Consider the following 23,611-nt stretch of genomic DNA (forward strand, 5'->3'; position numbering starts at 1 on the left):
GTTGTTGTGCCCCAAGTGCTGGACCCAGCATTTGGCCTTGTTAAACCTCATGCCATTGGTCTCAGCCCAGCAGTCCAGCCTGTTCAGATCCCTTTGAAGAGCCTTCACAACCTCCAGCAGATCGACACTTCCACCCACCTAAGTGTCACTCCAAACTTACTAAGGGTACATTTGATCCCTTCATCAAGATCATTGATAAAGACATCAAACAGCGCTGGACTCAGCACGCAGCCCTGGGGACATCACTTGGGACCAGCCTCCAGCTGGAGTTAACTCCATTCCCCACCACTCTTTGGGTCCAGCCATCCAACCAGTTTTCAACCCACGAGAGTGTGCGCCAGTCCAGGCCAGAGGCTGACAGTTTCCTAAGCAGAATGCTGAGAGAAACTGTGTCAAAGGCTTTACTGAAGTCCAAGAAGACTACATCCATAGTGTTTCCCTCAGCCAGCAGGCGGGTCACTTCGTCATAGAAGGCAATCAGGTTAGTTTGGCAAGACCTGCCTTTCATGAACCAGTGTTGACTGGGCCTGATCACCCGGTTGTCTGGCACGTGCTGTATGACAGCACTCAAGATCACCTGTTCCATTACTTTCCCTGGCACTGAGGTCAGACTGACAGGCCTGTAGTTCCCTGGATCCTCCCTGCAACCCACTCTTGTAGATGGCACATCAGCCAGCCTCCAGTCCAGTGGAACTTCCCCAGTCAGCCAGGACTGCTGGAAGATGAAAATCTCAAAATGAAATTCCTAAATATTCAGTATATCAATCCTAATGCTTTCCATGCAGGGTTTATATAGTGTACAATCTTAAGAGCCTGAACCTTTAAAAATCTCAGCTTGAGCTTCAAAACACATACCACATCTTCCCTTCCTGTCCTCTTAGGGTCTCAGTACACTTAAATACCCGGCAAGAATCACAGAATCACCAGGTTGGAAAGGACCTACTGGATCATCAAGTCCAACCATTCCTAACACTCCCTAAACCATGTCCCTCAGCACTTCATCCACCCGTTCCTTAAACACCTCCAGGGAAGGCGACTCGACCACCGCCCTGGGCAGCCTCTGCCAGTGCCCAATGACTCTTTCTGTGAAGAATTTTTTTCTGATATCCAACCTGAACCTCCCCTGACGGAGCTTCAGGCCATAATAAAAATAAGAACATCACACCAAATGGTAGAATACGAAACGTGATCCTTGACAAAGGGCACTTCACGTCTGCCAAAACCAAAATAAGCAACCACAGATTTTCCCCTAAGTATTAATTTTACTTTTACTTTTACTATTGAAGAAAATCTTTTAAAGCTGGGACTTTTGCAATGACACTTCAATACAGGAAAGGTTTCAGACTACACTGTGTCACAAAATGTATGCCATGGAAAAAGGACAGTAAAATGAAATTATATGTGTTTTCTAATCAGAAAAGTAGTTTTAAAAACACGTTGTTTTATATTTTATAATAGAAAACACCTTGCAAACATGAAACAGCTATTTTCTCCCATTAAATACACATTTCTCTGTAATGTAATTATGACTACTGAAGTTCAATAAAAGACATCGTCTGTGAGAACACAGGGTGATAACTAATAGCAAAGGCTGACATAATGAACGGCACCAAACAAGCACATCAGTGTCACTGGTTTTGTAATAAGACCCTTTAACTCATCTCAGTAGCACCTGATTCAGATTATGCTCACATTCAGAACATGCAACAACATAACAAAGGACTATGTATACGTATGATTACAAGTGACTCATAAACCTCCAAAAGTTTCAAATGTTCTTCTCTTACTGAGAGAAAAAATTAGCTTTTTTTCTATAAAACCAGTGTTTACTTCTATTGTTCCAGCACACAATGCTTTTTAAAGTACTGTACATGCTGAGGTGCTCCACGACTTGCAACATGATCCTTGAGGAATGAAAGGAGATCCAAGAGCTGAAAAATGGTGTTGAGAAGTGGACAACCAGAACACCGCAAATACTGTACAATTATCCTATTTTTCACATCTGTGATCAAGTCCTCCTTGAAAAGCACCATGAAAACTGTATCTGAACTTCCAGGATGTACTATTATACTGATTTTATATGTGTCTAACACATTTCACAGGCATGGTCCTAAAAAAGGGTTCACGACCCTGCCTGCTGGGAAATAATCCACTCTGCTCTACATACAGCACTCAGCTTATCATTATCTCCTTGCATAACCTACCAGACACTCTATATTCATGGCCATTTTAACACTATGGTAAGTGAGTGATTTAAAGAAAAAACAAAATCAGTGTTTGAATTGGTTTTTAAAAAAAATTTACACCTAGGAAAATACAGCCCTCTTGTGGCAATAGGAGGATTCAGTTATTCCATAGCAGCACTAGTCATAAATAAATTTAAAAACATACATAAACACAGCAAATAATGCCAGGATAGTGAATTACTTAACAAAATATCCTATTTCCCTTCCCCATTCCGTCCCCAGAAAAAAAAAAGTGACCACAGAACCTGTGGAAATACTAGGAAATTATACCCAAAATGCTGTATAGTTTCTAAATAAACTCCTGCACTTACTGTTCTAATGGAAAGGCTTTACATTAAATGCAAGGATTACTAGTATGCATTACAGAAGCTCCCAGGACACTAGAACTTTCTGTATCTTATATATGTGAGATATATACATGTTATGTATGAGATATTATGTACCTCATATATATATTACATATATACGTAAATACTTCAACACGTCACAAATTCTCAACCAAAAAAAAAGAATACAAACCAAAAATGAAAACAAACACAAACCTCTAAGAACTTCCATGATGAGCATAACCTTGATGGTGCTCGTAACCTTTGATAACAATGGACAAGGTTGTTTCAGACAAGGAATGTTATGGATGCCTCAGAAGTTAGGATGCTGCAGCTGAAGGACTCATTCAGCATGTGTGCACTTGGCCAGAAGCACCATGACAAAGGTCAAAATTAACTTTCATATATCCAGTACTTAACATACTTCCAGTATTAAACAAGGCCTATAGGAAAGATTGGGACAGACATTGTAGTAGCAATGCTAGGACAGGACAAGGAGTAACAGTTTTAAACTAACGGAGCGTGGATTTAGACTGGATATAAGGAAGAAATTTTTCACAATGAGGGTGGTGAAACACTGGGACAGGTTTCCCAGAGAGGCAGTGGAAGACTCACCCCTGGAAACATTCAAGGTCAAGTCGGACAGGGCTCTGAGCAACCTGATCTAGTTAAAGATGTCCCTGCTCCTGCATGGCGGTTGGACTAGGTGGCATTTAAAGAACCTTTCCAAGTCAAAGCATTCTATGATTCTACATTCACTGGCCATGTGAGCAATGCGGCTCTTCACAGAAGCTGTTTCTCAACAGCAGATATCATATGCTAACTTATTTTTAAGTTGTTCAGCAGCCCCTTCTAACTTTTTATATTGAGATCTGCAGAACTTCTGAGGTGCTGAACTTCAGTGAGCTCTCACAGCCCTAATGGACCTCACTTTTTATGGTACTGATCCCTGATATTATACTTTTGTATATTTTGTACGTTTCCAACCTTTGAAAGATGTAAAAGAGTTACTGCCTTTTTAAAGTAACAGTTTATTACTCTACATTCACCACTAGCAATGTCCTTGAGGAGCACAGATTGCTTAGTTAGAATGCACGGCAGCAAATGTCACCCTACAGAGGAATGCCCAGCTCATTTCAATATTTAGCAGGACTAAGAAAAACTCTCTTTTATTCCATCTACTTTGGAAGTGCAAGTTTGCCTTGAAGAAGGATCACCTCAATGTATTCCTCCCAGTACATAAACCAAGTGCCAGCTTTGTTTCAGTATGCATATTAATCCAACATAAGCACGCATATTAGTACCCACTCATGACAAAAATAAACGTTATTTCTCAGCAACAGCTTATGGATGACTGGCAAAACCACAGGCATGAAAGCCGCATGCTGTTTCTGGGTATGCAAACTGCCTCCCCAGCACAGAGGACCAACTTTGGCAAGGTTAATCTGTGCTAGCATTGTTCTTGGGAAGCCTAGACTTACAGATATTTTTAGAAAAATCCATATGCTGCACTGCAGTGCGCTGCTTGGCCTCAGTTCTGTTAACAGACTGAAATTCAATGCCAGCAATGCACCACAAAAATTTCTGACTGAACAAATACCCCTCTCACCTGTGAGTAGATTACTGCGTGCTGTGCTGTTATCCGTACAGTATCACTACAGTTACTGATAGGACAAGAGGAAATGGCCTCAAGTTGCACCAGGTGAGATACAAATTAGACATCAGGAAAATTTTCTTCACCAAAAGAGTGATCAGGCACTGGAAGAGGGTGCCCAGGAAGGTGGCTGAGTCACCACCCTTGGCGGTACTTAAAAGTTGGGTAGACAAAGTGCTCTGAGATACAGTTTAGTAGTGGGCAGGTACAGTTGGACTCGATGATCTCAAAGATGTTTTCCAACTCAACAATTCTATGAATTACTTTAACCAAGGAAGGTTTTACTCAATACCACCCAAGTGCTTGTGAAGTAAGCGTGCCCTTCTACTAGCAGTGCATACACAAGGCAGGGAGTCTCGTGTTGTGCACATTTCCTGATCATCACAGCTTACAGGCTGTCACTGTGAAGCTGCACAATACTACCACTACTGCCAATTAAAAGTTTAGTCTTTCCTCATGTGAAAAGGCTAAATACACAGATTATGATCATCTTTACAGTAATCCACTCTCCTTCTGCAGTGTACAACTAAATATGTAAAACCAAATGTGTGTTGTAGGTGACAAAAATTTGCAAACTGCATCATACAGAACTGGGGATGATGAAGCCTCAAAATACCCTGCTCTGCTACTTTCAAACCTATTCCTAAATATCTTTTCTGTCTTGATGTCTCTTGGCTGGTTTTTACTGTAACTGCAGTTTATTAGCTGGCCCATATCGACTTCATTCTGCTTTTCAGTCACATGATTTGGTTTTACTGATCAGATCTCAGATTGGAAGCCTTTAGACACAGGAGCTTTTTGGTTTACAGGAGCACAGTGTTCATAATAAATTGATTGTGGTTAGAGAGAGCTACTATAACACAAATGACAAGCCTATAAATAGATAAATAAATCTGAAAAAGCACTAAAACTAAAGTGATAGTAGTGACTTTTTTTTCAATATTGAAAGATTAAAAAGCCAGCTATGATCATGATGACCAAAATTATCATCAGTGAACTATTTTAAAATTTTCTTTGGGAATTTGGGTGGGGCGGAGCTAGACACAAGTCAGCATATCCTTTTACTTAGCTCACAGCATCATACAGTAACAGTTTCAGTGTGTGCATTAATATTTTCTTGATCTCTAACAGCCTAGACTTTCACAAATTGAATTGTATTATTCTTATCAGGAACATTTAAAAAGGGAATATTCCTGCTTTGTATCAGAAACACCCAACATGTAGACAATTCTCTAATATAGTGTCAGTGATAACGCTGCTCTCTTGTCTCACCCGCCCGCAGAGAGGAGCAGGCACCTCAACAGGTCTGACCCTTTGTTACACTTAATGGCAAGAGGCAATGTGCAAACACAACAGGAAAATGTTTGCACCTTCATCACCACTACTCTTGGTACTTTTCTAAGCTACGCTGTTCATTAACAGGCCTCAAGATGCCATGGCAAACACTAAAACACAATGATCCAGGCGCAAGCCAACCCACCCAAGCCCTGCATCAGTCCAAGAGACTTCACCTATGTTTAAGATTAAAAGAAAGCTCAGTCAGCCTTCTAGACAAACCTCACAAGAGCAGAAAACGTTCTCCATGATGACTAGCATCTCCCTAAGTAAACATTACCCATACACTGCCTCCTTTCATTCATGTAATTTATTTAAACCCCAGCACCACAATTTACCAAACTGACTAACCTACCAGATGCAAATCGAGTACTTTGTTAATGAAGGTGCATTAGATATTAGGTATCAGGTTAGAATTAATTTTAACATTTCAAAATGTTGACAAACATACCTGAAGAATTCTGTTCATTTTTACAACAGGAGCTTCATCATTTACTGCAGTAACTGTTACAAACACAGTTTGGGGCAAACTTTGTTTCCACAATTCCGTGTTATTTACTATCACAGTAAAATTGTCCACCAGCTCCTCGCTGTCATCATGAATGTAGTAGATTAATTCTTGTTCCACCTGAAAAATATAACAACCTAAAAAATTAAAGAGGCTAAAAGAAAACTAATGCCACAAACATCTCTCCAAAAATATTCAATTTAGTCATGCCCCTCTGTATTTATTGCCTCGACTTCTTAAGACTTTAGCCAGGATATATTAATTTGCCAGTCTTGACATTCTCCCCTTCCTCACGAAGGGAAGACTAAAAATCTAATCACTCTGTATTTGCCACTATATTCTTGGAATCTATAAACTGAACATAATACTAATCGATGGTGACTTAAGGTACAGTTTTGCTTCTTAGAGTTAACAGACTGAAAACCAGCTTGTTATGAATATATTGGCTCTCAGTGAGGAGAGATATGACTTAAAAAAATAGTTTTTTTCCACTTTCCTTCCAGTTCACTCTACACATGATTTCCTCTGGTCTTTTCAAGAGATACCCACAGCCTTCCTGTCTTAGGTTTCCAGAGTATCAACATCTCTGCCTGAGAACGAGAGCTCTATGAGTTTACTGTGATTACAGCACACTAGTCTGTGTGACCAGTGGCAGAGAGGGAAGTGATGTGGTTCACGACAAGGCGCCCTCTCTCCTCAAATAATCAGCTAGCAAGTGCAGAAAGATCTTCAGTACAAAGCCAGACTAAAGCTCATGCATCTCACCACCCTCCCCTAAGTCATCCCGCTGCAGGCAAAAATTAGCTTTTAGCAATATGAAGAATTAATTGTGACTACAGCAAAGCAGATCTAAATGCATTACCTGTTTTCTGCTAAATGTGGTTAACTTTATTCCAGGAACATGGGAGTTTTCAACATACCCATGTTTTGGTTGCTCAGTCAATACAAATTCACAGTTGAGTCCTGCAAAGTGTCTACTAGAAATTTTTAGGTAGTCTGCCACCAGGGCTTTTGAGCCCCCTTCAATTACTGTGAAGTTCTGTACTTCTAGTGGAATCATTCTGGGGATGATATCTACAGAGATCTCTATTCCACTCACTGTTCGGATACCGTTGGTCACATCCAGAGAAAAACAGTCATCTAGATGTTCAGGAACTGTCTGCACATACTGAACTTTGCCTTCGTCAATATCTTGCTGCGTGAAGCTCAGAACTGGCCTTTGATCAGCACCAAGATAACTCTCTTCTGAGGAAAACTTCCGAATGTATCCATGTACTGGAAGCTGTCTTACTGTGAACACAATCTCAGATGGAGAACTGTTTTCATGAACAACCTTAAATTTAAAAACATACCCCAACATTATTTAAACAGAAAGAGTGAAATTCTTTAATTCTCTTCTGTATTTTTCACTTTTAACCCTATGATTGTCTAATTAACTGGCATTCCTTATTTGTGTTACATGGTTTACCTGAAAACTCCTAATACAATACTTTAAGAAGATGTGTTAGATAAATGTGGAATCGGAATGTTCTGCAACTCAAAATATTTTTTGCAAATTTTGAAAAGGAGCTCACTGCAGAATTAATAGCCCAAGAAATGCAGATCTCTGCATGAAAGAAGGATTTCAACGGCACAGCATTGTGCCGTTGCACAGAGCCCCCTCGCAGTACTTATGGAAAGACTACACAGAAACATTGCAGAGGACAGTATTAACTCAAGAGAAACGACCCCAGGTTTATGACTTAATATTTGTAATATTTTGGATGCAATGCTCAGACAACATTAATTGGGCTAGCTTCAAAACAAATGAGACAAAACTCTTTCTGCCTTGGCATTTCTCAGCAGCTCAACTAAGAATGATACATGAACATTAAGCACAAACAATTGTTACAACTAAAAGAAAATAGAGAAGTGCAGCATCTCCAAATCTTAACTTTCTCAAGCACCAATATGTAATGGTGTCAAAGACTATGGACAGTCTTTTACTTTACAACCCCTTTTCTCTTCTAGAAATTGAAGCTTGCTTCTGGAGAGGTGTCACTCTCTCCAGAATTAAGCAACCAAAATGCAGTCACATTAGTGAAAACTAGAGGAGCTAAAGAGAAGACAGAGAGACTATAGTCATTGCAATAACAGAGAAAGCAATGAAGGAAATTCGCTGCAAGACTGGGGAAATGGACAACACAGTTAGTTAACTTACTTGCAGTTTTCCTTTACTGATTTTAACTGGTTTTCCTTCTTCGACTAAGAGATTGTTTTTGTTCACAATCCTTGGTGGCCACTGATGACTTTCCAAATATATGCGAATACACATTGCAGCATTGAGATGGACATCTCTAGCACGGACCATGAAGTCAAACGTGTCAATAAGGTTGTTGCTGTCATCATGCCTGTAGGTCACATACCCCTTTGTGAGATCAAGTTGAGTAAAGGAATCCACCAACAGATTATTTACATATATTCTTCCATATTTCGGGAAAGAGAATATCTCATATGTAATCTCACGGTCATTTCTGACGTCTTGATTTGTAAAAGCACTTAGGTTAGCTATTGTAACAGTTTCCTCTTTTCCTTTTTGAACTAACAAGCCTGTATTATTTGCTAATCTAACGTAAGGATCAGTGGCATTGACTTCTAGAAGCAAAGAGGTATAGTGCTTGCCATCTGTCACAAAGAGCACAAAACGCCCAAAATCTGCACCATGGTGTATAAACAGGACTTGCTTTTGCTCCAGGTCCACTTGTTTGAACTGATAGAGTCTGTGCAAAGTATCATTTGTCAGCACCAAGTCCCCATTGGAAATGCCACGTCTAGTATACAACAACTGTCCATCATCAAAATCAGAATCGGGATCATGATAGCATAGATCTGCCAAAGTTAGTAGTCGCTGCCCATTTCTCACTACATTAAATATCTTATCAATTACTCGTATCGGTTTCTCATCATTTTTCAGCTGGACAGAAATGTTGAATCTCATTTCTACTGACAAAGGTTCTACTTCCACATCAAAGTTTGTCTGTTTTCCTGAGTCTTCACTGGAAGCTCTGACAAGAAATTCATCAAATGCTGTCTCAGAATCATCATGCACATACATAAGGCGCTTATCAGTTATATCTTTGCTAGTGAAAGTGGTGAGGTTGTCTTTACTCTCGAATGAGCCTGAGAAATCAGTGAGTTTTAATTTCCCATGCTTAGGAAACTGTATAACTTTATATTGGAAACTTTTATTATCAGGTGTTTGCACAAATAATTTTGTGCTTGTTATTAACTCTCCTTCACCTTCAGTAACAATAAGGCCATTATTAGTCAAAATAAGGTTTCTGAAATCTGATTTGATGTAGACGTCAAAGTCATACAAATTTGATTCCAAATACTTGGTAGAAATAATGAATTGAAATGAATCATGGTTGTCTTCATGGTATCTGCTGATTAATTCATATGCCACTTTTTGATCAGTGATGTCTTTCTGGCTAAAGATGGAATCTTTTTTCAAAGGCTGGTCATTAAGTAGTACTTGTCCATTCTTTGGTAAGGACATCAACTTAAAATGAAGCTCATCTTCAGGTACTTCTAGATCCACAACCACAGCGAAGAGATTATCTGAATTCAAATATTTCTTTTTTGATTTTTCAATTTCTAGAGGAGCATATTTCAATAAACTGTATCTTAGCCATTTCACCTTGACAGAAAATGTGTGTTCTTCACTGAGTATGTCCCCTATACTAACTTTGAATTTAAACTGGTCAGTAACATTCTGCAGCTGACTTCCTTTAAAAGTGCTACTGTACCTCACACGGCCACGCTGAACAGAGCGTTGAGAAAAAGAGCTAACTTGCTTCCATTCCCCCCTTGAAAGCTGCCTTTGGACTTCTCCAAACAGGGGTGGCTTTGTGATCTCATATCGTACCTCCAGCTCCTGGAGGTGGGCATTCGTTTCAACTGCCAGTTGCCTAGCTGTGATCAGAGCAGTACTACCTTGGAATATTTTCATTCCGGAGTTTTTCACAACTCTGTAATCCAAAGGAACTGCCATGACACGTAACACAACAGTGTTGCTCACTTTTTCACCATCACTCGCCCTCAGAGCAATCCTTGAGTTCCTGACACCTGTGGGGACAAAGAAAATAGTGCCTTCTCTTAAGTCCTCATTAGAAAAAGTACTAATAGCTTTTCCAGGATGCTTTGAATTTTCTAAAAATCCTGCATCTGCATTCAAATTTCCAAGCACTGAAAGACTGAGATCTACAGGATCTGTATCCTTATCTAGAACTTTTATCAGATCACTAGTCAAACGTTTCTTTGAGTTCTCTAAGACAAGAAGCAAGTTTCCTTCAGGAAGAGTGATCTCGGGCTCATCGTTTACTGGAGTGACAGTAATGCTAAACACATGCTGCTCATTTCCTTGCAGATATGGAGGCACAGTCTTTTCACTGCTGGCATAAATGGAGAAATTAAAATAATCATAAGTATCCTCAGAGCCATCGTGGACATAAAGAATCTTCCCTTGCCACAGGTCCTGTAGACTAAACGTATTTACCCCCTGCGCAAGTTCAACACCTCGTTTCAAGTCTCCATGAAAGGGTGGTTCCTTTATTTCAAAAAGAATTTGTGACTGATGAATCCCTAATTTCCGAAAGTCTAAGTTGACTTTAATATGTTTAGATTCAAGCGAAGCTTGTCCACCCTCTAGCACAACCAAGTTATTGAGAACTAAAAGTTGGCTTTTGTTTTCCTTGCCCAGAGAGACAGAGCTTTCAGGGGAAACAGCAAATGTTGGTATTGCTTTCACAGTAGAATTCTTCACAGCCATCTCTAAAGAAAGATTTTTATTGAAAGCTCTCTCCGTTTCACATCCAGCTGAAATGTCCTTTGTTACCAGAACATTCTTTAGGGATTTCTTTTCCGAATTGGCTTTCAGGTCTCTTAAGCAACCTTTGAAAGATCCTCCTCTGGCATACTTCCCAGACACTGAGGTTAGCTCTAACTTAATCACTTCTGATCGTGTGCTGTCATCTACACCACCCACAAAGAGAGACTCCTTCAGAAGCGGCAGTTTACTGTGGGGAGGCAATAATTTTTTCACAGTTTCTTCATCCACTGTCAGCTGCAAATATTCTGCAGTAAATTTCAGTTTGATGTAGTGCCAATGACTATCATTGACTGAGGTACAAGAGGAAAGTTGGGTTCTACTTTTATGTTTTCCAACATAGGCTTTAATTAATCCATCTTCCATTTCCATTGCAATGAAATCTCCTGTTTGCCCAGGATGGTAAAGCAACAAGCCACGTGCAGCTGAGGTTTGCAATGTATACTCCATGATTCCCCCATCATCAACATTCCATAATGGGAAAGAAACATAAGATCTAGAACTGAAGAAGCTAATAGGTTCATCTTCACCTGCAAAGAATTCATCACTGCATCCCACCGAAACTTCATGGACATTTTTAAAGCCAGGAGATCTCAGAGGCATCAGAATGTCTAGCTGATTGAACAAGACATTATCCATACATCCTCGGAAATTGGGCAGTGCTCCAGTAAGATAGGGAACACGAAGTTTACTAGTACCACCTATGTAGAATCCATAATCAATATTTAATTCATAGTGAATTCCAGGCATTTTTGCAGTGGTTCTATCATGTTTATCAATTACTAATGTGACATTATCACGTTCATGATGTAGTTCAACCAGGTGCCAAAATAAATCATTCAGCTGAGATCTTTGTTGAGAATGCAGTACTTGTTCCCCCAGGCCAAAGTTAATTCTTAACTGCAAGAGACAAAGTTTTAACCATCAAAATCCAAAATGGTATTTTTTTATTTGCCATCACAAATATGACTTGAATAATTGCAGAAGAGGAAATAGACTCCTCTGCAGTTCTGCTAGGAAAGACCTAGCCCCTAAGGACCTAAGTGACAATTATCTTTCAAAGAACTTACCTTGAAAAAACCCTATTATTTGCATCCAAACATTTTCTACAATGCTAACATCATCAAATCTGAAAATTTGCCTTTGCTGAACCTCATGCTTTGAACACCATGGCCTCAATTTTAAGATCCACAGATCTCGAAAGTTTTTAGAGGCCAATTTTAATAACTACCATTGTAAGAATTAAACACTATATTTTGAAATTGCTGATTATATTATGTGATTTTACCTCATTTTCTTAAACATAAACTTAAGAGAATTTTTATAGACAACATCTTGAAGAAAAACACTAAACAATACAGGCTACACATATCTTTTTACACACCTGCAAATTTCCTGAGCGTAGTTCCATTAAACAATAATCCTTCTTCCCAGCTGCAAGAAAAAGCAGTCCATGTGGCTTGTTTGTTCGAAACCGCAACTGTACGGATGTCTGAGAGGACGCTTCTGCCATGTTCAACTTCACAAAGCTATCACCATAAAATGATACTGAAATAAAGAAGGAAGAACAAACAAAAGATTTAGTCACTCCATCCAATCTTCTTCTTATCTACAGCTAAATATATATTTAATATATATATTAATTCTTCATATTCTTATTTATATATGAATGAAAATAGATCTCAGGTATCCTTGCACCAGTCCAAGCAAATGGATGAGACTAATGACCTGTATGGACAAGGAGTGAATATGGCCCACTATTCTACCCCCAGTAGTGACAACAGGGAATAATAAGAACAGTGCAATCCTATTTAATACTTTCCTACAAATATACTTGAAATTCTTTTTTTGCCTCAGGTGTTTTCCTGAGCTGGTCACAGTCAGTCTATTTTGTCAAAGGGACTTCTCTCTGAATTACTCCTCTAGTTTCTCTTTGGAAGTATCTTCAACATGCTCTTACATGTCCGTCAGAGCCATCCTCTGCTATCTCTGATGAGAAGACCCACAGCCCTCCTGCAATGTGTGTGATTCTTTCTTATGCTCTCATCCATCTCTTTTTCAGGCTGAAGTGTCCTCTTGTTTCATGGATGCAGCCTCCATCCACTCCTGCCGCCTTGTTGGCCAGTCACCCTGTTCTGTATAGGCCTTCTGCAATCCTCCCCTCTTTACTGCCTGGAAGAACACTAACACCACCAAACTTTCTCATTTGACTACTCGCTGCCTTTACCATTCTTGTTATTACTATACTGAACAGCACAGATTCCGAGACCAAATCCTCAAAAATTCTGCTGGTAACTTTCCTCCTACACAAAAAAATTATCTTTTAATGCATTTCTTTATTCAAAGCCCTGCATTCTTCCACTGATAACCCTTAGACACTGAACTTCACAAAATGCCTTTTCAGATTCTAAATCTTAGCAATGTTTCCATCAAGAAAACTTCAAGAGCTTTGTAAAGCAGAATATATCTTTAAAGAAATTTTAAAGAAATCCTACTGACTCTTCCCAAGTAGATTCTACTTAGTTCTGCATTTTTTATCCTTCATCACAGTACCTATAAAGCAGAGTATATTTGTAAAGCAGAATATATCTTTAAAGAAATTTTAAAGAAATCCTACTGACTCTTCCCAAGTAGATTCTACTTAGTTCTGCATTTTTTATCCTTCATCACAGTACCTATAAATTTGAATGCTATGGATGTCAGTCCTCTAGTTATTCTTGTTTTAAACACTGGCATAAAATCTGTCACTCTCCAAGCTTCACGTTTCCAGGGAATTTAAAGCGTAAGATCAGACATTACTCTCAGCAAGTAAGCAATTTCATCCCTGAGATTTTTAGGTCAGCCCCCCCTCGTTACCCCCAGAAAAAGAAATTTCAGTTTGGGAATCTTCCCAATTAGCAGTAAGCATCATTTCGTTTAGCTTCTCTACAGCAGCCATGCACTTTCTGAGTGCTTCTTTTATGCCAATAACTTAATCAACCAGCTGCACAGACCCTCTGCAGGGTTTTTGTTCTCAATGTATTTAAGAAGGATTTAGTAAAAGCTTTGATTCCTTCAGCTAGCTGATCCTTGACCTTTCTTTTTTTTTCAGGCCTGCCAATTTTCACATTACATCTGCTTGGGTTTATGTTGCTTTCAGCTATGTTTGGACACAACCCTCTAAGGACGCCACAAGGTAAATATTTATTTTGCAGCTTTTAGCTTCATTTTGAGACAACTTTCTCATTTGAACATAGTTCTTTTTAAAATTAAACATAACTGCAGAGAACTTTTGAGGTTTAATAACTTAACACTAGCTGTCCCTCTGCTGAATCTTACACACTGATGACTCTTACAAACTGTGGCTTTAACTGAAACTCTGAGCTCCATTCTGCACATTACGGTGTACCAGAGCAAACGGCTCGTTAACCAGCTGTTTCATGAAACAATCACTAACAGTATCTAAAAATTTACAAGAAATTCTAGGTGGCTTTCCCAAGAATAATTTCAGCAAACCCCACAGCCAGAAGCTATGTAGTAGTGCATTATAGTGAGTGCCCAGAGAAGTAAAGGAAAGATTTTTAGATTATTGAGGTGCACATACTTCTTGCCATCGAATAGTCACTAATGTGAAAAATTGGTTTCAAGTTCAGCAAAAGGGAATTCTTCCCCAACAGTTTACTTATAGCATAAAAGAAGCTACCATGAAATAGGTCTAATAAGCCTTACAGGTTTTCCACGAAATCTATACAGAGAATCAATGCCATTTGGTCTACACAGAAATGTTATTACTGTGGGGTTATTAAAGACACACCTGCTTTTTTAAAGGACATATTAGAATAACAGAACTGGAGACAAAACCCCAATGTAAGCAAGGATGGCATTTTACTAATAAGCTAGGAAACAGGTTAAGTGTTTCTAATTGTTATATTATGGTAACTTCACATAACAGCAGTAGCTAGGGCATCACTGTTCAGGCAGACTACATAAGATTGTCCATACAGTGCTTTGGGTTTAATAACGCAGGTAAGGCAGAGGAGGTCCCCAACATTCATCTCAGCAAATGAGGCACAGAGAAACTGTCTTCCTAACGATCATAGGAAGCTATAACCCAGCTGTCTAACCTATCTTAATCAGCAGATTACTCCATTTCCTTCAGTGACTGTAGTAATATCAGAATATCAATATAACGTTAAGGGTACAAGAACGATTCACCTCAAGAAGACAGACCTTTCTCCTCACCCTACTGAGACTCCAAGAAGCTGTAACAGTCATTTTCCTACATTACATCCTTGCACCTCTACAGAGCTGGCAAGTAAAATAATTATAATTTTATCAGTGAGGTTCCTCAAAAATTAACAAATGAAACCCAATGCCTTCACAGATGCTATTGTCCTGAAAGTTTCATTATGATCACGGTAATACAGTCATATATATATCAAATTCTCATTAGTCCCAAGTATGTGTAGGAAAAGCATTTTATTTCTGGGGAAGCAACTGAGCAGAAAAATAAACTTATCCATTAATTACTAAGTACAATTTAGAATAACAGAAATTAAGTTGCAGAGTCAGTATTTTATAGCGTGCTACTGGGAAACATTTTGGTGTTTGCACTAATGAATTTCCTGGAAAAGAAAAAGAAAAGAAGCTAAAGCTTTTTCTTTCCATAAAACACTTCTGAGTTAGAATCTATTACAGAAGGTGGTGCAAGAAACCCAATATGTGCCTACACACTGATCCAGCACTAAATGAGATCTTGAGCCAAGACCACCTACAGTGCCTTGGTGCGATCTCTACTTCAGTATCCACCAAATCAAGGGTGTTAGTACAGTATAGGAATCAAGTACACTAGTGCAGACACCTTTAGAATGACTTCTGGCTAAAACCACGTTATGGGTGACCTCAAAATTGATCTGGTGTCACAGCTTTTGAAAAGGGGATATTTTGTTCTAGACCATCTGGTGTTGATCTCTTGTTTTATCACTTCCTACTTGAGAGAACTCCACCTATCTTGCTACTATCTCCCTTCAGAGACCTTTAGAGGGTGATAGGGTCTCCCCTCAGCCTCCTTTTCTCTACGCTAAACAACTCCAGTGCCTCAGCTGCTCCTCACAGGACTTGTGCTCCAGACTCATCACCCTCCTCTGGACACACTCCAGCAACAAAATGTCCTTCTTGTAGTGAGGTGAGGTATGTTTTTGACACTCTGCTATTTTGGATGCTCAAGCAGAAGCTCTGGCTAAGAGTGCAGCCTGTTTCTCTCTGTGGTTGGTGAAAAAAGGTGTGACTCTGTAGAGCAAAATTTTCACACTAATATTAGATTATTGAGCACATCCTGTGAGGGCTCACTTCAGGGCTGCAGAGAAACCAAAGTGGTATGACTTTGTCCTCCCTCTCTGCCTTCATCCCTCCATTCTCAAAACTGAGCAGTTGCGGTTTTAGTACTGACGTATTTCTTTCGTACTACCAAGTCTTTCGGGGTGCTGCAGTGAGAGGCAGAGGAGTTGTGGAGTCTTGGGATGAAGGCAGGTTTCCACACAGTAAAAATACTTCCAGGCTACCTGCAAATACAGCTTGAAACCTCATTATATGCCCTCAGGCACTAGACTCTAGGCAAACAATGAGAGACGCCTTGAGTCCCAAATAGCTTCCACTGTAACTAAGATGGAATACGCTGGTCCCAATAGATTAAGATGTAAGTCCCAACATTGTTCCCCTAAACCACAGGAAAAATACCATGCAAACTCCATCGTAAATATAGCAGGAAGACTCTCCCTTGGGATAGGATTTGAGTGATGGGAACAAGTGTTCAGAGCCTATTTATACCAAATATAAATAAGCTGTTGTGATAATAATAACTTTTAAAAGCCTTGTTTATTCAGATTGTATACCTCAAGTGGAGACGTATCAAAAAGAGAGAGAACATTAGTGAAAGAAACTCCAGGTAGCTACTGTAACAAGGCTGTAACAGTCATATGTCAGAAAAAAAAGGCAGAATGGGAGATTACAGAGCAATTGTTGCATAGACTCACATTCTGCATTATAAACATGTTTAAAGCTGTCTCACAGAACCAAACCATTTCTCTAGCTACTTCCAGGTAACACAGTTTTCTACCCAGGTCCAAGACTCCCACTGCTGCACCACCAGAAGAGATGTGAGTGTCTCCAAAGAGAATTCCCTAATATGCTCCACTCTATTACTTCAAAAGCTTGTAGCTTTTGCATGTTTTGTTTGTGCCGAGGTACATAGCTGGAACCGTTTTTTCAAAATGACAAAGCCAAAGTGATTACTTCACATGTCTCAAGTATTTGATTTGAAGATACACTACAACAAGAAGAAAAAGGTATTTCAAACTTAAGTTCTTGGCCCTCCTCATGTTTTGGTGGCTGACTGAGACTTGCACTTCGACATACATCACCGTCAGCAAGAGCTGCAGGCCTCTGGCATGCCTGAAAAGCCAAATATAAGAAAGCTGAATCTGGATATCAAAAATCAGACACTTGCAGTTGCTGGCTGAGGCTGAATGTTGGAACTGCTAGTTCACGTGTGTGATAAAGAAGGGTGAGGAATCACAGGGAATATTCTTGCATGTGCCCTAGCACTTCCCTTGTGACACAGAATCATAGAATGGTTTGGGTTGGAAGCAACCTTAAAGATCATCCAGTTCCAGCCCTCCCTGCCATGGACACCTATCGCTAGGTCAGGCTGCTCAAAGCCCCATCCAGCCTGGCCTTCAACACTTCCAGGGATGGGGCATCCACGACTTCTCTGGGTGATTTGTTCCAGTGCCTCGCCACTCTCACCGTAAAAATTCTCTTCTTAATATCTAATCTAAATCTACCCTTTCAGCTTAAAGCCACTACCCCTCATCCTGCCCCTCTACTGCCCTGACAAAGAGCCCCTCCCCGGCTTTCCTGGAGCCCCTTTTAGTACTGGAGGCTGCTCTAAGGTCTCCCCAGAGCCTTCTCTTCTTCAGGATGAACAACCCCAGCTCTCCCAGTCTGTTCTCACACGGGAGGTGCTCCAGCCCTCGCATCATCTCTGTGGCCTCCTCTGGACCTCCTTCCTTCCTCACAGGTCCCTCCTGTGCCGAGGGCTCCAGAGTGGAACACAGCACAGTCACAGTTATGATTGTAAAAAAGATAAGAAGTGTTTAACCGGCATTGCTGGGGGTCCGTTTGTTTGTTTTTATTACAAAGTCCAGGCAAATCCCCCTACAGGAGGGCAATCGGCACGGACTCAGGCTCACACCCAAGCTGCCGGGGCTGGCCGTGCTCTGAGGGAAGGGCACCTGCTGCCCGCAGAACTCACCGCTGGGGGGCAGCTGCTACGCCGCCGGCCCCTCGCACAGCGCCCCCTCCTGGACAGCGCCCCCTCCTGGACAGCGCCCCCCGCACAGCGCCCCCCGCACAGCGCCCCCGGCACAGCGCCCCCGCACAGCGCCCCTCGCACAGCGCCACTCGCACAGCGTCTCCCGCACAGCGCCCCCCGCACAGCGCCCCCCGGCACAGCGCCCCCCGGCACAGCGCCATCCGCACAGCGCTCCCCGCACAGCGCCCCCCGCACAGCGCCCCTCGCACCGCGCCACTCGCACCCCGCCTCCCGCACAACGCCACAGGCAGATACCGCCCCCACCTGGACAGCTCCCCTGGGACCGCACTGCTCGCACAGCGCCACTGGGACAGCGACACTCACACAGCGCCCCCGCCCGGACAGCGCCGCTCGCACAGCGCCCCTCGCACAGCACCGCCCCCCCCCCCCCCCCCGGCCCGCAGGTGCCTTCGGTCCTACAGCCGCGCGGCCCCCAGCGGCGCCGCCGCCCCCGCTGCGGGCAGCCCTACCTGCGGGACCCGGCCGCGCGGCGGGCGGCAGCAGCACCGCCAGCAGCACCAGCACCGCGGCGGGGCCGCCACCCCCACTGCCCGCCATGGCGCGGCGGGGCTGGAGCGCGGTCCGCGGGCACCGCCCCCCCGGCGCCCCCCCCCCCGCCCCCCGCTCCCCCCGCCGCGTTCCTCAGGGAAGAATTTTGTCCCAACATCCAGTCTGAAGCACCGCGACGCAAGTGGAGGGCCTTCCATCTCTTGCTGTGTGCGGACCCGGCCTGGCAGCACTTGCATGGCCGAGGGCGGGTGGCTGCCCCCAGCCCAGCGGCACGGCTGGAAGCGCCGGGGAGCGTGTCCATAAGTGTCCAGGAAGGAGGGACACGCCTGAGCCTGCGACCTGTCCTCCCGACCTGATCCCGTGAGGGGCGAGAGAGGTTAAAAATCCCCGCGAAAGCTTGAAACTCTGTTTGTTGTCTCTGTTGCTCTGTTTCATAGAATCATAGAACAGTTTGGGTTGGAAGGGGCCTTAAAGAACGTCCAGTTCCAACCCCCCTGCCATGGGCAGGGACATCCCACTGGATCAGGCTGCCCAAGGCCCCATCCAACCTGGCCTTGACCACCTCCAGGGATGGGGCAGCCACAGCTTCCCTGGGCAGCCTGTGCCAGTGCCTCACCGCTCTCGTAGTGAAGAAATTCCTCCTAATGTCTAGTCTAAATCTGCCCCCCTCCAGTTTATACCCGTTGTCCCTTGTCTTATCACCACAGGCCTTTGTAAACAGTCCCCCTCCAGCTTTCTTGTAGACCCTTCAGCTACTGGAAGGTTGCTAGAAGGTCTCCTTGGAGCCTTCTTTTCTCCAGACTGAGCAATTCCAACTCTCCCAGTCTGTCCTCACAGCAGAGGTGCTCCAACATTCTGATCATCCTTGTAGCCCTTCTCTGGACTCGTTCTAACAGCTCCAAATCCTTCTTATATTGAGGATTCCAGAACTGGACATATCTTGAGGGGTCTCAAGATGGGGTCTCACAAGAGAGGAATAGAGGGGCAGAATCACTTCCCTCGCCCTGCTGGCCACGCTTCTTTTGATGCAGCCCAGGGCACGGTTGGCCTTCTTGGCTGTGAGCGCACATTGCCGGCTCTTGTCAAGCTTCTCATTTACCAGCACCCCCAAGTCCTTCTCTGCAGGGCTGCTCTCAAGCACAGCATCCATCCCCCCACCCCCCTTCCGTATTGAAATCCGACCCAGGTGTACGACCTTGTACTAGTTTGTCTGTGCCTCTCTGTCCCTCTCTGTTGGTCTTGTCTGTCTCTGTTTGTCTGCGTCCCTCCCTGTCTTGTCTTGTGGTTTTGTGTTGTGTGTGAACATCCACCATCTCCTGGACCCACCAGACAAAGGAACAGATGCTGCTACATGTGGAGTTCTGAAGGTGGTGACTATCTCTCATCTCTTGTAACTATCTTGTTTATCCTTCCCTATCTTTTTTCCTTTTCTTCTTTTCTCCCTTTTCCTTCTTTGCAACGCATGCAGCTGAAGCAAGCGGACAGTTTTGGTTTGATGTTGGCTTTGACTCCAGGCAGCATTAGGGCTCTCGGTGCTGTTTTGCTGCTCAGTTAAGCACATTGGTACAGAGTTGCCAAGCATTGCCACTGACAGGCTGTCCAGTAACATTCACAAATGCGGCTTTTCCTGTCTGTGCTCTGTCTCATGCGAGTTGTTTGATCATTTGATTCCAGTGTTTTAAGGGCATGTTTTTATTTAGTAAAAGGTATCATGTACATCTCTACCTCTGAGTGATTCTGAATTGCTATGGTGCTGTGCTGGGATAAAGAACTCACTTTCTTTTAAAGTGGGCCGTGAGATCCTATTGCTCTACCAACACCTGTCTCACTTACAGCCTCTATTCAGACAGCTGTAGAGGGCGATAAGGTCTCTTCTCAGCTCCTCACACACCCTCTCCTGGGTGGAAAACTGGCTGGATGTCCAGGCCCAAGGAGTAGTGGTGAATGGAGTTAAATCCAGCTGGAGGCCGATCACAAGTATTGTCCCCCAGGGCTCAGTGGTGGGTCCAGTCCTGTTCAATATCTTTATCAATGACCTGGATGAAGGGATTGAATGCACTCGCAGCAAGTTCGCAGATGACACTAAGCTGGGAGGAAGTGTCAGTCTGCTGGCTGGTAGGAAGGCTCTTCAAAGGGATCTGAACAGGCTGGACCGCTGGGCTGAGACCAATGGCATGAGGTTTAACAAGGCCAAATGCAGAGTCCTGCACTTGGGTCACAACAACCTTGTGCAGCACTACAGGCTTGGGGAAGCTGCCTGGGGGAGAAAGACCTGGGGTTGTTGGTTGACAGCAACTGAACATGAGCCAGCAGTGTGCCCAGGTGGCCAAGAAGGCCAATGGCATCTTGGTTGTATCAGAAACAGCGTGGCCAGAAGGTCCAGGGAGGTTATTCTGCTGCTGAACTTGACACAGGTGAGGCCACACCTCTAATACTGTGCTCAATTCTGGGCCTCTCGCTACAAGAAAGATATTGAGGCTCTGGAGCGTGTCCAGAGAAGAGCAATGAAGCTAGTGAAGGGGCTGGAGAACAAGTCTTATGAGGAGCGGCTGTGGGAACTGCGGTTGTTTAGCCTGGAGCGGTTGTTTAGCCTGGAGAAGAGGAGGCTGAGGGGAGACCTTATCTCTGTCTAGAACTACCTTAAAGGGGATTGTAGAGAGATGGGTGCTGGTCTCTTCTCCCAAGTGACAGGTGGTAGGGCAAGGGGGAATGGCCTCAGACTGGACATTAGGAAAAAATTTTTCACCAAAAGGATCATCAGGCGCTGGCACAGCAGCCCAGGGAGGTGGCTGAGTCACCATCCCTAGAGGTATTTGAAAAACAGGTAGATGAGGTACTTAAGGAGGTGGTTTAGTGGTAAATAGGTACGGTCGGACTCTATGATCTCAGAGGTCTTTTCTAATCTTGTGATTCTGTACTTCTAACATTCATAACACTAGTGCCCCAGACTCTGCACCAACTCTGATGCCAACTCCAGACATACTCCAGCCTCTCAATGTCCTTTTTGGGAGCAAGGGGCCCAAACAGCATTTGAGGTGCAGCATCACCAGTGCTGGGGACACCACCTGCTGCCCTGCCGGCCACACCATCTCTAACACAAGCCACCAGTCTGCGTGTGAGCTGGGGCAGCATCCCACCACAGCCCTGGGAGCCCCCCTGGGGCAGCAACAGCTGCCGTGCCACCCCACACTCGCAAGCCTTGGACACAATGGCCAGGTCAGCCTTCGGTTACACCGTGCAGCCAGACCAGGCTGTGTAGGGTGTTGCTGTTCGTGTCTTAAAAACACCTGAGGACACAGGCTGTGGAGTGCCTGGGGGCCACTTCTCACTGCAGGGACAGGCTTAGCTTTCTGCTGAGCTGTGGTTTTGTCTCTGCAGCAGGTGAGCTCTGCCTGAGTGCCGTTAATAGCTCGGTCAGTTGCCCACCACTGTGCAGCCTCTCAACGTCCAGCCCAAGAGCAGGAGGCGCTGCTCTTGCGTGTCCCCAAAGCCTTCCTCTCTCTTGACTGGAGATGACCCATCCCTCACAGCATTTGCATACTGCACGTAAAGAAATACATCATACCTCTTTGCGGAAGAAATGTGTAACATGTAGAGGGAGCATAAAGCAAGATGATTCAACCACTACAGGACCTAAATGAGGCACAGTTCTACGTTTCACACCTCATCATTGGTGTCCTGTGCTTGAAAGCACTAGGTTTCATTTTAGAAAATGTTTTAAAGAGCACACTTGAACCACTTTTCTATAAGCTACTTATTGTATTTAATTCAAGTATGTAGACATGCATTAGTTACATACATCATCACTGCCAGGAACAGCCTTGCAGTCATAAAGTTTTTCTCTGATGTTATCAGCTGGCAGGGCACATTGCAATGTGTCTCAACAACTCAGTTATTTTTTTAACTTGTTACTCCCTTACACATAAGACTGGAATTTGTGACCTGAAATCTGACACTGAGCAAGCAGAGTAAGTAAATGAGATAATATTCCAAAACTGGACAAAGATGAAAAATGGTGATGGCAAGAATCTCTTTTCTGGGTCAGCCGTCTGGTTCTTCTCTTCCTTTGAGGTTTGCAGTCATCACTTAGTCTAGGTTTTTCTTAGCAAATTCTGGCAGGCTTTGCTGTCTTTACATTTTTAGAATAATATGTGTGGCGGGAGGGTGGATCTGTGCCCAGAGGAAAATCAGAGAGTGATCTTCACCCAGATAGCACTTAACAGCTTCATTAAAGATCTCAAAGACAAAGGCCTGTTAAATTTCATTCTCTTCAAACTGGCACCCAAAGATTTGTGAAAACGTAGAGAAGGAATTGTAAAAAGCACCAGTCTGAGATTTGAACAAGAAGGGGAAAAAAGAATTTAACATGGAATAACAATAGATATTATGACTGAGGCTGGAAAAGTAGACCTGCACAACAGTGAAACTCTGTGCTGCAGCAGGGAAGCGTGGAGAAAAGTTTTGCCTTTGCACCATTCATGTGTTTCACAGGTCTGACTTCAACGTACTCCCACCTTGCCTTCGCTAACACTGTGCAGAGAATTTTGTAATGAGAGTCCTTGGATATACCTCAAAAGGGACAGTGACGCTTGCACTGTAGGCCTGTTAGCAGGTTTCCTAATATTCAAAACCACTTCAGGGGAAAAAATGGTGCTGCAGGATGCTTGGATAAGAGGCAGGAGGTGGATAAATGGGAGTTTGTACACATGCAAAGTCTTTCAGGGCTAAATGCAGAGGGAGCATGACAGGGAGTGCAAGAGCCCCAGTATCACATGCAGGGTTGGTGAGGTCACATGCAGGATGCTGTGGAAGCA

At 43.2% G+C, this 23,611-nt stretch overlaps 1 protein-coding gene across 2 annotated transcripts in view; it reads right to left on the bottom strand.

The window, feature by feature from the left end:
* The window catches only part of LOC104054799 (chondroitin sulfate proteoglycan 4-like), a 40,419-nt gene extending 21,534 nt beyond the window's left edge, over nucleotides 1–18,885 (bottom strand). Inside the window, exons 1-5 of one of the 2 annotated variants that reach the window (XM_054054890.1) lie at nucleotides 18,758–18,885; nucleotides 12,321–12,484; nucleotides 8,270–11,836; nucleotides 7,169–7,402; nucleotides 6,013–6,189 (exon numbers count right to left, since the gene is read on the bottom strand). In XM_054054890.1, the coding sequence (XP_053910865.1) occupies nucleotides 6,013–6,189; nucleotides 7,169–7,402; nucleotides 8,270–11,836; nucleotides 12,321–12,484; nucleotides 18,758–18,845 (4,230 nt within the window). In that variant the 5' untranslated portion in view covers nucleotides 18,846–18,885. Of the gene's footprint in view, nucleotides 1–6,012; nucleotides 6,190–6,931; nucleotides 7,403–8,269; nucleotides 11,837–12,320; nucleotides 12,485–18,757 lie in introns of both variants that reach the window. The other variant, XM_054054889.1, reaches the window with a different exon arrangement.
* Between the last annotated feature and the right edge of the window lie 4,726 nt (nucleotides 18,886–23,611).

This window comes from Cuculus canorus, chromosome Z (assembly GCF_017976375.1).
Source record: "Cuculus canorus isolate bCucCan1 chromosome Z, bCucCan1.pri, whole genome shotgun sequence".
Taxonomy (NCBI): Eukaryota; Metazoa; Chordata; class Aves; order Cuculiformes; family Cuculidae; genus Cuculus; species Cuculus canorus.